Source organism: Magnolia sinica, chromosome 7 (assembly GCF_029962835.1).
Source record: "Magnolia sinica isolate HGM2019 chromosome 7, MsV1, whole genome shotgun sequence".
NCBI classification, from domain to species: Eukaryota; Viridiplantae; Streptophyta; class Magnoliopsida; order Magnoliales; family Magnoliaceae; genus Magnolia; species Magnolia sinica.
Genome location: NC_080579.1, coordinates 12,038,023 through 12,051,343, shown reverse-complemented (window position 1 = coordinate 12,051,343; position 13,321 = coordinate 12,038,023). Strand labels below are relative to the sequence as shown.

Sequence of the window (13,321 nt, the reverse complement as noted above, 5' to 3'; positions counted from 1 at the left end):
AGGGCCATTTACACCAAATCTGGCACTATATAAGGGTTTCATTTGGGCACTCCTCTCCCCAAACGAATTTACCCTAGAAGAAAGAAAGAGAGAAAGGGAGAAGAGAAATAGGAGAAAGAAAGAGGGAGAGCTTGGAAGCATGAGGGTTTGTTCACCTTTACCCTCTCATCTCCTCTATAGCAACATTGTCCTTCATTGGTATCGATTCGACGATGATTGAAGGTAAGTATTGAGTTATGTTTGTATATTTAGGTCTTGTGTTTAATTCCTTCCAATTCTTACAAGTTTGTATGCTTATTTAGGCATTTCAACGATTATTTCCTAACATCCTAACCCTACAGGCGCTATGAATCGAGCAATTCATCACAAAGTGCGAATCATTATCCCTAGGTGGCCAAGTACCAATTTTAGGATAAATTTAATAATTTTGAATGCTAGAGTGATATGCATGAATGATTTGGGAAAAACCTAGCTAGAAACCTACATATTAGGTCCACCAACATCCATACAACGATAAGTTGCTATTTGTTTGGTTTTCAACATGTTTGAGCATGAAATTGGTGTTGCATGATCATCTCATATTTAATTCTTACATGATTTTTCCTATAACATGTATGATTGTACTATTTCTTGTTGTATTCTTGTACTATGAGTGGTGTGTTGTCCTTGATCTCTCTGGTAATCCAGCACCACGCACACACACGTCTAACTCATGTTATTAAGAGTAGTTGCATTTATATTAACAACCTGAAACTTTATGCTCGATGTATTGTGCGCATGATTTCACTTGTGCTAGAAAATGAACTCTTAATTGTTAAAGTGATATTGGATACAACCCATTCTCTGGGTTGGTCAGGAACTGAGAATTGTGTGGGTGGACCCGTTGCTTGGACCACCCTTTGACTAGACTAACTGGTTTGGGCGGACACGAATGGACGACAGTAGTGGGACTACATGGGTTGCTTGCACCCGATATCGTGCGTTACGTGCTCGCCTGAACTTGAGCAGTCTAGTTCACCGACTAACCAACCATGCTTGTTGACCATGTTTGCTCACGCTTGTTTAGAACCTGGAACACCCCTTGCCCACTGATGCTCACTGTCAACACTTGAAAATTGATCCATAGTCTCGTGAGCCGAGCATGGTGGAATGAGACACTGTGTCCGAGCTACTCACTCTCACTCTGAGACGGTATTTTAAAACACTAACCAAACTATTTACTAGATGTAAGTGAGGCGGAGCTCGACGAGCTGAGCGATGTGAGTATGGATAGGGAAGAGGAGCTTTCCTACTTCCAGCTTATGGGTGGATCACCGTAGACTGTGCGGGTTGTTTATGGGTTGTTGAGCAGGAATCTAGCGCACCATTTCTTTTGAACATTTCTTATATAAAATTTATCGGGTGACGCCTTGTGCGACCTGTTTGATATTTCAATAGACTTGTATTTCTTAGTCGCATTTATTTCGGTACATTAGTTGTGGTTGTGGTTTATGTTCCAGCCGATTCTTTTATTGCTCATTTAAACTGATTTATGTACAAATCACCATAATTAGGATATAGGCAACACCTGAAAATTTGGAGGCCGAGTTCCTACACGGCCCCTGAAAACCTGGGCTGTTACAGCTACAGTAGATGAAGATCTGCCTGCAGCACAAGGAATAAAAGGAAAAAGAGAAATGAGAGACGAGAGAGTAAAATTTTTTATTTTTATTTTATACTTAATGCCACAAGCTATCTTAAGGCATTATGCTACTTTTATATAACAATTTCTTCATGTAAGCAAGTGATTTGCTAATATTAGCAAAAAATATATATTTATAAATGTCCACCAATCCATCATTCATAGCGAGTATCGGATGATCTATGATAAGTATCGATGATCCACCATACAACACTCATCTATTACACCATTATTTCATCACAATATTTTTCTATTACAAAAATTCATCTATCATAAGATTGTTTCATTACATAAATTCATCTCATTTAGATACTATTTGATAGTTTAAAAGTGGGGCCAATTCTTACAAATTTATTATCAACAATCCACTTTTGGCATTCATGCGAAATTGATATCAACAATTCATTATGGAGCTATCAAATGGTGTCTAAATGAGATGATTTCAAATATATTCAAAAGTTTATCAAATTATCTTTTTAACAAGCACAAGATCACCCCAGTCCGACATGTAACAAGGGAATTGTGACTGTTTCCTTGAGATTGGTGGCCCACAACCATGATGAACTTTGATACCACTTTTCAGCTATCAAATGATATGATTTCAAATCCATTTAAAAGTTTATCAAATTATCTTTTGAACGAGCATAAGACCACCCCAATCGGACATGTAATGAGGAAGTTATATTCGTTTTCGTGAAATTATTAACCCCCTAGTATGATAAACTTTGAGTTATCAAATGGTATCTAAATGAAATAATTATAAAGTTGTTTGAAAGTTTATCGAATAATTTTTTCAACGAGCATAAAATCACCCCCATCGAACATATAACGAGGGAATTATGACTGTTTTTGTGGGATTAATGACCCATAGTAATTATCGGCAATCCATGGTATAACATTCATCTATTACAACATTATTTCATCTCAACATTCATCCATTACATCATTCTTCCATCATAATATTTTTTCATTATAAAAATATATTAATTACAACAGTCATCCATTCATCCATAACAACATTATTTCATTATAAAATACATCTATTACAATATTATTATATTAAAAAAAAAAAAAAACATTAGTTACATTATTCTTTCATACCCTCATCACTTTCACAATTCATAACTAAAAAAAAAAAAACTATAAAGGGAACCACTACACCTTACTCCCTTTTCACAAACTCCTACTCTTAATACCCACCATAAAAAAACAAATATAACACACAAAAGAACCTACCTTTCTGCCTGAAGAGTGTAATGAATTTCACCAAAGCTTCGCCGAAGATTGTCGTGGTCTCAGGGAGAGTGGTGACGATTCATATAAGTACTAATTATTGAAGAAGCTTCGGCTCTTGGTGTAGTCTCCTCCTGTGAGAAAAAAAACGAAGAAGAGAAGAAGGAAAATGCCAAATGACTTCCTACGACGGAGCTCCCATAAGAACCCATCTGAGATATTACATGTGGGGGCTCGCTAGCTTATTGTATAGTAAATTCAACCCACCCACATGAAAGATGTTTTAATTTCATATCATCGGCCAAAGTTTAAAGGTAAAATTCATCACAGATGGATCGCATTTGAGGAAAAAGTTCAAAAATAATGAAGACCGTTAATGCCATTTTGGGCCACAGAGAGCTCCCCTTTGAAAATTGAAAATTACCATTACGTGATTCATTACTATTCGATTAAAATGAACATGTCAGATCGGCCAAGGAGTGGTACTCACAATCCTCTCTTCAAAAAGTCCTTTCATCTTCCAAGGCAAACTGCTACCATATGAAACAGTTGTAAATGAGTATTTCTGTCCTTACAAAAAATAAAAAAATAAAAATGCCCTCAAAGCTTCTTCTTCTTTTTTTTTTCTCTTTTTTTTTTTCTTCTTTTTTTTTTTTTTATAAAAAAAACTAAGGTTTATAAAGGGGAGGCCAAACCCTAGCTTCCATCATACCCTGTGACCATTGTGCTTAAAAACCCAGATAAAACACATACATCATGATGGGCTCCCAAAACTTTTCCAACACCAACGTGGGTACCGAAGGGACATTGCTGAGAATCCAAGTCCTTTACAAAAATATGGGACAAATAAACATATAATTATTCTTTTGCAGTTGTCAAAATATCATTAAGTGGCTCTATGCACACGTCAATGTAAGACATTCCAAATGGAGACTACGTTGATGGCATAGAGGACATGCCCCAAGTATAAGTGGTTAGATGATCTTGACCATCTGACTTCACCTGTTATAATACCCTAAAACCCGACACTTGAGTACAAAGACTTAAAATTCGAATTTGAGTGTATTAGCTAAATCACCGTAGGTGCACTGACACCAAGTCGGGTAATGCCCTAGTTTTCAACGCTTGAGTACAATGCTTTCACAGGGAAAACCTGAATATCTCATGGGGATGCTGCTCGTGGGGCTAATTGTCACGTGTATACGCTGTTAGATTAACATTCATTCTGTTGATGCAAAAATCTGATTAGCCTTCCTTGGACCTTTAAGCACTTGCACAAGGAACGGACAAGGGAGACCTTGGCTAATACAAGAGACCCTCCGATGCCTAAGTCAGGTAGAAAATCTGGGTCTAATCATAAATGGAATTTTAGGCTAGAGATTGTGTGTACCTTCCACCATTGGAGGGGCTTCAATTTATAGGTGAGGAGAGGTGGTGGTGTAGAGGAGATCTCCTTATAGTAGGGACGTGTTGTAGTATGATTTGGATCCCGTATATATCACGAGGATCTTCCGAGATTCTCGGCTAGGATCTCGAGCAAATCCATGTTGCGACCACTTTCCTAGATCCTCAATTGGGATCTTGGGTAGGCACCGTTGGGATTAGGTCAAAATTAATAGAAGAAGGGTTATTCCGACCTGGGGTTATGCCGACTTGACTCATTTGGTGAGTAATAGTTGAGCTTATTCTGGCATCGGGCATATCAGTGGGTCTTCCGACCTGCTGATGAGAAACCAAGCTCGACCTCATTTCCTACTTGGTTTGGGGTTAGAGGTCGAATCATTAGTTGTATTTATCATTGTTCAACCTGACGAAGTGCACAAAGTTCCAACCTGACCTTATCTTATTAGTCAATCCATTTTTCCCATAACACATTCCATAAATGAAAGTAAATCAAAGTAACACATATCGATATAGTAGATATCAAGAAGTAAGTAAAGATAACTAAAATATAAAGTAGCAGGGTAAACATCCAAATAAAGTGTATAAATCCAAAAGAATCGTAAACAATTCTAATGTACAAGATATATAAAAGTCAAAAGAAATTAGTAGAAATCTATCTGCTCAGATCTCTCGAAGCTCAGCCAAGCTAGCACTGCTCCACTCAATCACCTAACTCTCCACCAAGTTCTACTTAGATACCCTCAAACTTTATATTTTGATTTAGCTGCATCAAGTATTGTTTTTCAAATTCCAACAATAAGTGGCCAGCTCAGTAAAAAAATCTCTTTAAGATTACACAACGACATATTAATTAAGTCTAGTTTCAGACAGAGAAGTACGCAATGCAATAACAATCATAATACAATATTGTTAAAATGAGTGAATGTATGAATGCATATAAGCTTGGGGATGCACATCTAGCTGGCTTTTACGAGCAGCCACCAGCAAAAATACTTATAGGTATGATCATCAACAATGACTACCCACTCAGAGTAATAGTGGCTAGGAATCAACAAAACTAAATCGAGTATGTGCTCACGCAGTATCTAGCTAAAAAATAAAAGTGGCTAGCCGTCAGTGAAAGTAAACTAGGTACGTGCTAATAATGGCTAACACATCAAAATGGTCATTCGAACATTAAATTGCATGGATTGTCTACCACAACACACAGAAGCTTAGAAGAGCTTAAAATTAAGGTTAAGTCTTGAAGGGGGAGGGGTGAATAGGACTACTAAAAATTCATAGCTCAATTAAAACAATTAAGATAAGTAACATATATGCTTCCAAGTTCTGTGGGTCTAATTTTATATATTATAAAATATTCAAACTAATTTAGCTACTAGTTTATGTGCGAGATAAATATCTTGCGTGTGCATGTGTGTGTAATCAGTTAAAGGCCTAGCATACAATTCATTCAAGCATTTATATAATTCAAACAATTAAACTCATAAACATGAATAGAAGTATGCATAAATAATAATTGCAAACATATATAAGTATATGTAATGGTTCGACTACTTACCTACTTCACTCTTGGCAGACGCACTCTTCTCGAGTATATTGGATTTCACTATCTCATATATTTTAAATTAGGTTCACCTTTAACCTCTATAATATCTTATAGGCTTACCAATAAAATACACACACTCATGCCAATGGACCACGTAATGCCTGTCTTGGTGATGGTCATACATAAAGACCTACACGTACCACCCGTATTGGTAGAATATGTTTTCACTTGTGTTGGTGTCTCCCACAGAGACTTGGTTGGTTTTGTATCGGCTAACCAACAACCACAATGGTCCTAATCCAATGACCTATGTTTACTCTACCCAAGTTATGTTTGCACAAAAAACCCATCATTTTGCCTATGAACCAAATGTCCATTTATAAAACTCGGGTTGCAACGGCTATAAAACGGCTATTGTTATGATTGAAATGGCTTTTAATATGATTGGCATGTCATTTGATCTTATCGAAAATTTTTAGATTAATTTATTTGCTTGTTGGACTATTTCTTTAATGAAATCGAGCTGATCTTTATTCTATTGAGTCCTATCGACAAACTGTTGATAGGATCGACATCCACTTGATGGCTACTGCTTTTTTGGACAGTTTAATTTACAATAACTTTGTATCTATTTAAAATATTTCAACATGTTCCAATTGAGCTTCTAAAACTAATGGATAATTAAACAAAAATTCACCCATTCAATAATGAATAATCTAAAAGGTTAGGTTTGTTTTGGTTCTATGGAGAAGAACACTAAAATACTTCATTATTTACATATTCTAGGCTCATTAATACATCACGGTGGGCCCACACAATTTTGGCCGGTATACACAACATCAATCATGGCTGCTTTATTCTACACCCTGCAATCCGAGTCCCCTCTGGACAGCTTAGCATTTATTTCTAATGTCCATCTGGTGTCTACTAATTGGATGGCCAATGAGTTGATCTTCGGGCTATGCTCAACTGGACCCCACTTTTTAGACGGTCTGAATTCTTTGACAACGCCAGGTTTACTTTGGGTGTGTTGCGATCTCCAGTAGAGCATCGAAACTTCTAGAAAGTCCCGCAACCTAAAGATACAACAACCAGCGAGGCAAGATCCATTACAAACGTTTGCAGGGCAAGCTTAACCTAAAAATAGACGTGTGAGGCCTATTTAAATATTTTAATAAAATCTAATCCGTCCATCACGTGTGACCCCTCTTATTATCATTGTATCCTAAAACTAACGTTGATCCAAAACTTAGATGAGCAACATCATGTAAAATCATTGGTAAAACCTCTAAAATCACCCATTGTGATCTATATTTGTTTGGAGTGGCCTTAATTTTTTGATGTCCATTCATCCTAACTAGTTTCATCTTCTTAATGGATTAGATGGCATATAAAATCACGGTGGTCTCCATATCCAATCTGAAAGGTTTTTCAATGGTTGTCATCCCATCCCAACTATTCCCTCTGTTGAGGCCCACCTGAGTTTTAGATCGGCCTGATTTCAGTTAGAGACAATGATAACCATAGTAGGTATAAATGATGGACGGATTCGATGTCATTAAAACATCACTGTGGGCCCCTCACGTCGATTTGTAGGTTAAGCTTATCCTACAAACGTTTGTACTAAATCCTTTGTATTTTTTTAATCTTCCCCATCCACCCTTAGTCCAGAGGATGGTCCCCGACATCATTCATGCTATCCACTACAAAATATCCAAAAGCTGCCCGCGTGAGTAGGATTACAATCCTAATCGCAGCCACATGCCATTTTGGCACATATGTGATAGATCTGATCCGTTCATCTGTGGGTCCTTTGGGTGTGCCACGTGTTTACCCAAAGGCCACATCCGTATGGAAAAATGGAGGGTGCAAAAGACAGCCACATCTAACATGAAAACATAGAACACTGATGAATGTACTTACCTGAAATTTGAGAGAAGGAAATTGAAATTAGGGTCCATCCTGATGAACGACTCGGATACATCAGAACTCTGCCAGACCAGCGTTTGTACGCACGAGCAGGATTCTAGTTCAACTGCGCGAATATCATGGGCATTTCAGAATCGGCCATGCTAAAATCCCGATACTGCCCCTCGCAGAGGTTTCCGTAGTCCCAACTTGACCTTTCTACACGCACGCATACACTCAGGAGCACCTGCCAGTTTATATTTCTATCGAAAAATCCAAGTCGTTCAGTAAGTTGAATCTGTTGTTTCAATCATCACCAAAGAAATATATTTCATCTGGTTTCTCATATGGGTCCCAACAACGCATTAAACATAGACCATTGGCATTTCTAACCGTCCATTTTTCTCGCAATCAAATGGACCAACTGATGATTTACCAGCCTAAAATGTTCAAACAAATAATCTAAAGGGTAAGGTCTCTAGAAATCGGATTGGAATTTCACACGTGGCACATTTGTCACGTGTGCCCGCTTTTAGGCGCGTGTGTAGAGAAGTGCGTGTGGGATTGGTGAAAAGCCTCTTCCTCCTTCTTGGATAATGAGGCTTGCTAGTTGCTACCATACGTCCAGATGTAATGTTAAAGGATACGTCATGACTGTAGCTCTTTCATCAGGGCCTTTTTTTCAATAATCAAAACTGTTTATATATGATCCTCACCGTCGATGTGGAATTTTGAAAAATAAAAATTCTGTTATTAAAAATTTTGGGCTTATAATATTTCAATACGTTTCCTTTGATTATGGAGCATCTATTAAATTCTTGTTTTGTGTGACAATTTTAAAATATTTTAATTTAATATTTTCAGTAATTAAATCAAAAGATGCACATATTGTCACATCAACGGTTTGGATCTCATGAAAATAACATCAATACAACCTATATCCTCCGACGTATCGTATAATAATACATTTGGATGTATCATATTATTGCAATCAGCAAAACAAAGTCAAAATCGAACTGCCGCCGCGTCATCGACTCAATCCATTTCACCAGAAAGAGGAAACTGTACGAGACACGGCCTGCACAGTATACACGAGCTTTCATTTCTGCCAAACGGGACCTATGGATAAGTAATCTAAACCATTGGTATGTTTTATTAATATACTAGAATTATAAAATATTTATGAAGTGGATATTTTAGGGACCATAAAATAACAAATTTCAAGTTGAACATGGACCATCTTGCATATCTCTTATCAAAAGTTTATTAAAATGTCACAAATAAAATTATTAGTGTATTTAATGGTTCAAATATGATTATATGTAATAGATTAGTGATCTGGATTATAAAATCATAGGCCCACTTGTCAGGTTGAAGAAGGGCGTGTATGGTTTACAAAGATGCGCGCCGTGTATTGAATAATTCCTACGCCAGAAAAACGTATAAATACTTCCTTCCTTCGGTTGCTTTACGTTTTGTCATTTTTCTAGGGTTTCTTTCGATCCTCTCTCTCTGTGGAGAGAGGGAAAAAAAGCAAAAAAAAAATCTCAAATTCTCCTCCCTTTTCGCTTGAATTCTCCCTCCGAAATTAGGGTTTCGTTTCTGCTCTTGTCTTCCTTCTCGATTCCAAAAATTCCCGAATTTCTGCTGTCAAAAATGGCAGAAATTTCTCCAAAAATTTCTCCAAATTAGGGTTCCGGTCTTTTTCTCCGTTTCGTTTCATCTCAGGATTCCCTTTTTCGGATATTGTTCTACAAATAAATGGGAATTTCTGTTTTATTTGCTGAATTTGGTCTCTGCTGCAGGATTTGAGTCTCGGTCCATCGAAATCGAAAAAGGAGCCCCAGAAATTCACCCATTCAGCTGATTTTCTCGTTGTTTTGATTTCGGAGAAGTTCAGATTCGAACTCGTCTGGGAATTTTGATTTTTCCAGCGTCTTGAATTGGGTAGTGTTTGGGGGGATTATTTGAGTAGGTTATGAGATCAGTGCCTGAGATATGCTTAACGGAAATATAGAGCTTGTGGGGAGTTTCGTCCCTCGATTCCATGTTTCTCCACCTCGATTGACCCAAGTGGTTGTTGGAAGGAGGAAATGCAATCCCGTGCTATGTGTCTCCAAGGTTTCTTCTTCATTCGGGTAATGATTGGTTTGTTTATTGTCTTTTACAATGACGAGTAATGGGTATTAGCTTTCACTTTTCAGGGGAAAAAAAATTCTTGATTTTAGAGGAAAAGAACTAGTTTCTCTACTGGATTGGGTAGAAGACGGTGAACTGGTGGTTTTGTATGATATGATTAATTAGGGTGTATGTGGATGCACCGTTGAGTTGAATTGCAGTTATTAGTCTAGTAAATTGGGAGTAATCTGATTGCAATTTCCTTAGAATTCATATAGAGGGTGTTGGGCTCCAAATTGCAATTATGTTGCTTTAAGTTGAACTTGAAAGAAACATAAGTGTTATGTTGAGGGCTAATTTCTTGTAATGAATACTGAGAAAGATCATCATCGTCATCGTTGCATTGCCATCATTATTATTACTAGTGGCATGACATGTGGAATGCATGTGGAGGGGGGAAAGGAGAGAGAGACAATAGGGAGATAGATTTTTTAAAGGAAATATATAAAAAAGGGAGAGAGACGGAGGAAAACCTGCAGGCTATATGCAAGTGCTTGATAGGGAAGGCTTCAGTGGTGGATGACCTATCCCAACCATTTCCAATTCTCTGGTGCACTTGAGCTTTTGATTTTCAGTTTTTTAGCTGCTTCTCAACACGAGCTGGCGCAACAAATGTACAAAGTAGGTGCCTCACATCCATCAAGTCGGGACCTACAAAGCATCTGTTGCATGGGCTCTCTAATAAATGCCTTGTGTGTGGGCTGCACGTAGAGAGGAGGAGAGGTGATGCGGGCTACTTTCTGGAAGGATTTGAAAGTATGAAAATGCCTTCAGAAAAATCTAATTGCAAGCTTAAAATTGGTCAAACGTAAAATCTAGCTATGTTTTCCATTCCCATGATGCTCCTACATTTGCTTAAAATGTTGTGCTACGTATCCTTTGAATATTCAAAATTTTCCTCCCTAGAGAAACTAATTCCATGGGTAAAATTGTCCTGCACTACTCGGGTTATATATAGTAGAGATAGATTGTTGTTTTGTCATTTTCTCTTGATTAAAATGAAAGGAATTTTACAAAAAAAAAAGTAAAATACATATCATATAATTTACTTTATGGTACCTTTTTTAGAAAGATTTTTCAACAAGTTACTACATTAATTTAAGTGATTGTCAATAGTGTACTTTCCCTCAACAAGTTACTACATTAATTTAAGTGATTGTTGATAGTGTACTTTCCCTCATCTTTCAGGAAAAAAAAAAGAGTGCCTTCCCTTACATTTGTTAACAAAAGTTGGGGTCAGCCATGTGAGCAAAGGGGTTGCGGCTTGGGTGGGTCCCATTGTGATGTTTATGCAAAATCCATTCCAATCACCAAGTGCATCACCCCTTGTTAGTCTCAGGCCCAAAAATCAGACCCATCTACGATTCAGGTGGACTACACAATTGGAAACAGTGTATAGTACAACTTGCACCCTCCGTCCAGTTTCCCTTTGTATGGCCCACCTAAATCATGGATGGGCCTAATTTTTGGTATGGCATCAAATGGTTGGAGTGGATTTCAATTCATATAATCATCATGATGGGCCATATAAAAATCAAGGGTGGATGTCTCTCTCCCAATTGTGTCCTTTGGTGTGGCCCACCTATATCACAGGTCAACCTGATTTTTTGGCCCTGGGTCTAACATAGGATTACGCATCTTAATGGTCGGAGTGGATTTCACATGCACATCACAGTGGTTCCTGTAAAAAATCAAAGGCAGGTGACCCTCTCCCAACTATTCCCAATAAAAATAGAGATATCCAACTGGTATATTTAAAAAGAAAAAAGGGAATTTTATGGGATGCTCAACCTTGATTTTTGATGGGGTCCATCATGATGTGCATGTGAGATCCACTCTGACTGTTAGATGTATAATCCCACATTAGTCCCATAGCTAAAAAAAGGGCTGACTAGTAATTTAGGTGGGCTATACCAAAGGAAATAGTTGGGAGAGAGATGTCCACCTTTGATTTTTACAGGGGCACGCTGTGATGATTATATGAAAACTGCTCCAACCATTATATGACACACCAAAGTTTAGGCCTGGGGTCCAAAATCAGGCCCATCTGTGATTCAGATAGGCTACACCAAGGGAAACTGTTTGGAGGGTGAGCGTTGCCCTGTACTTGCTTGCACAGTTGCACGACTTATCCCAACTTCCATCTAACGAAAGGTACACTACAGATAATTACTTAAATTAATGCAGTAGCTTGTTGAAAACCTTTTTGAAAAAAGTACTGGATTGTAAATTCAATAATAAGTAGTTATTATTATTATTATTATTTTTTTTGTAAAATTCCCTAAAATGAATGTTTGCAATTCATTTGACTTGTTCATCCAAATGCAGCCTCAATAGATCCATTTCCTTTCACTGTTTATAGATGATAGTTAAATGGACTTGGAATCACTATTCGATATTATTGTGGTGAAGATTGCTACTTGTGGACACAGATTTGCTGTTTGGCCCTTGTACTCATGCATGTGCGAAGGTGGCACTCTTACTATATATGCTATATTGCACACTTAGCTCTATCTGCTCATGTAGATTTATATGTCCAATCCTCTTTTCTGATTTCCTCTTTTTTATTTGGGCTCTTATAGGGAGACCTTTCCTGTGTCACACCGTCGATGGAAAGTTATAGAAGTCCAGTGCAATGATAGTTCTAGTATTCACCAATCATCAATTTCTCATGGCAGCACGTCGAGGCTTCCTGAGCTCTCTTTTGACAGATTGCAACCCAGTGACCAGGAATTGTGTGGAGGACAAAGGAGGGTTTTTGGTCGATTTGTTGCTCGTGGAGCTGCATTGGATGAAGAATACTGGGTGGATCTTTGGCTCTTTCTTTGTTCCTGTCTATTCAAGACTGGTTCTTTTTCTTATCCATTTGGTTATGCATGCGTAATTTGTTTGTTGATAGTCTGTACGTGTTTTGCAAAGCAGACAGCAGCATGGCTGCGAGCAGAAGCCCACTGGGAATCCCTTTCTTATATGCGGTTAGTTTCCTTCTATTTTTTCCATGGTTGATGGACCTTCTGTTAGCTTGAGGTCTGTTACATCATGATTTTGGACCTTGGGGGCTTCTTATGGCCTCTACATTAAAAAATTTTCAATTAATTAATTGCTAAGTATTAGTTCTGACAATGTAATATTAACAGGCATGTTGATAATTACAAAAGGAAGTATGCGGAGAAGGTTAGGTTTCTACTGTACCAATCCAATCTTCCTGTCAATATTAATCCAATCATCCTGTCAATATTAATACTTGTAGTCATGTTACCTGAATGTTTGAAAGTATAAGCTGTTGACATGTCAGATGCTTCAAGTTATGCAGAAGCTTTGTGGTGTGCATTTGTTTGAACACTTATTTATTGAGCATTGACATCGGG

The 13,321-nt window shown here is 37.6% G+C and overlaps 1 protein-coding gene across 5 annotated transcripts in view; it reads left to right on the top strand.

Annotated features, from left to right (window-relative positions):
- The first annotated feature begins 9,247 nt into the window (after positions 1-9,247).
- Positions 9,248-13,321, top strand: part of LOC131251066 (GCN5-related N-acetyltransferase 6, chloroplastic-like) — a 35,202-nt gene continuing 31,128 nt past the window's right edge. For 4 of the 5 annotated variants that reach the window (XM_058251547.1, XM_058251552.1, XM_058251551.1 and 1 more), the window contains exons 1-4: positions 9,249-9,913; positions 12,536-12,758; positions 12,876-12,928; positions 13,091-13,127. In XM_058251547.1, the coding sequence (XP_058107530.1) occupies positions 9,774-9,913; positions 12,536-12,758; positions 12,876-12,928; positions 13,091-13,127 (453 nt within the window). In that variant the 5' untranslated portion in view covers positions 9,249-9,773. Of the gene's footprint in view, positions 9,914-12,535; positions 12,759-12,875; positions 12,929-13,090; positions 13,128-13,321 lie in introns of all 5 variants that reach the window. The other variant, XM_058251549.1, reaches the window with a different exon arrangement.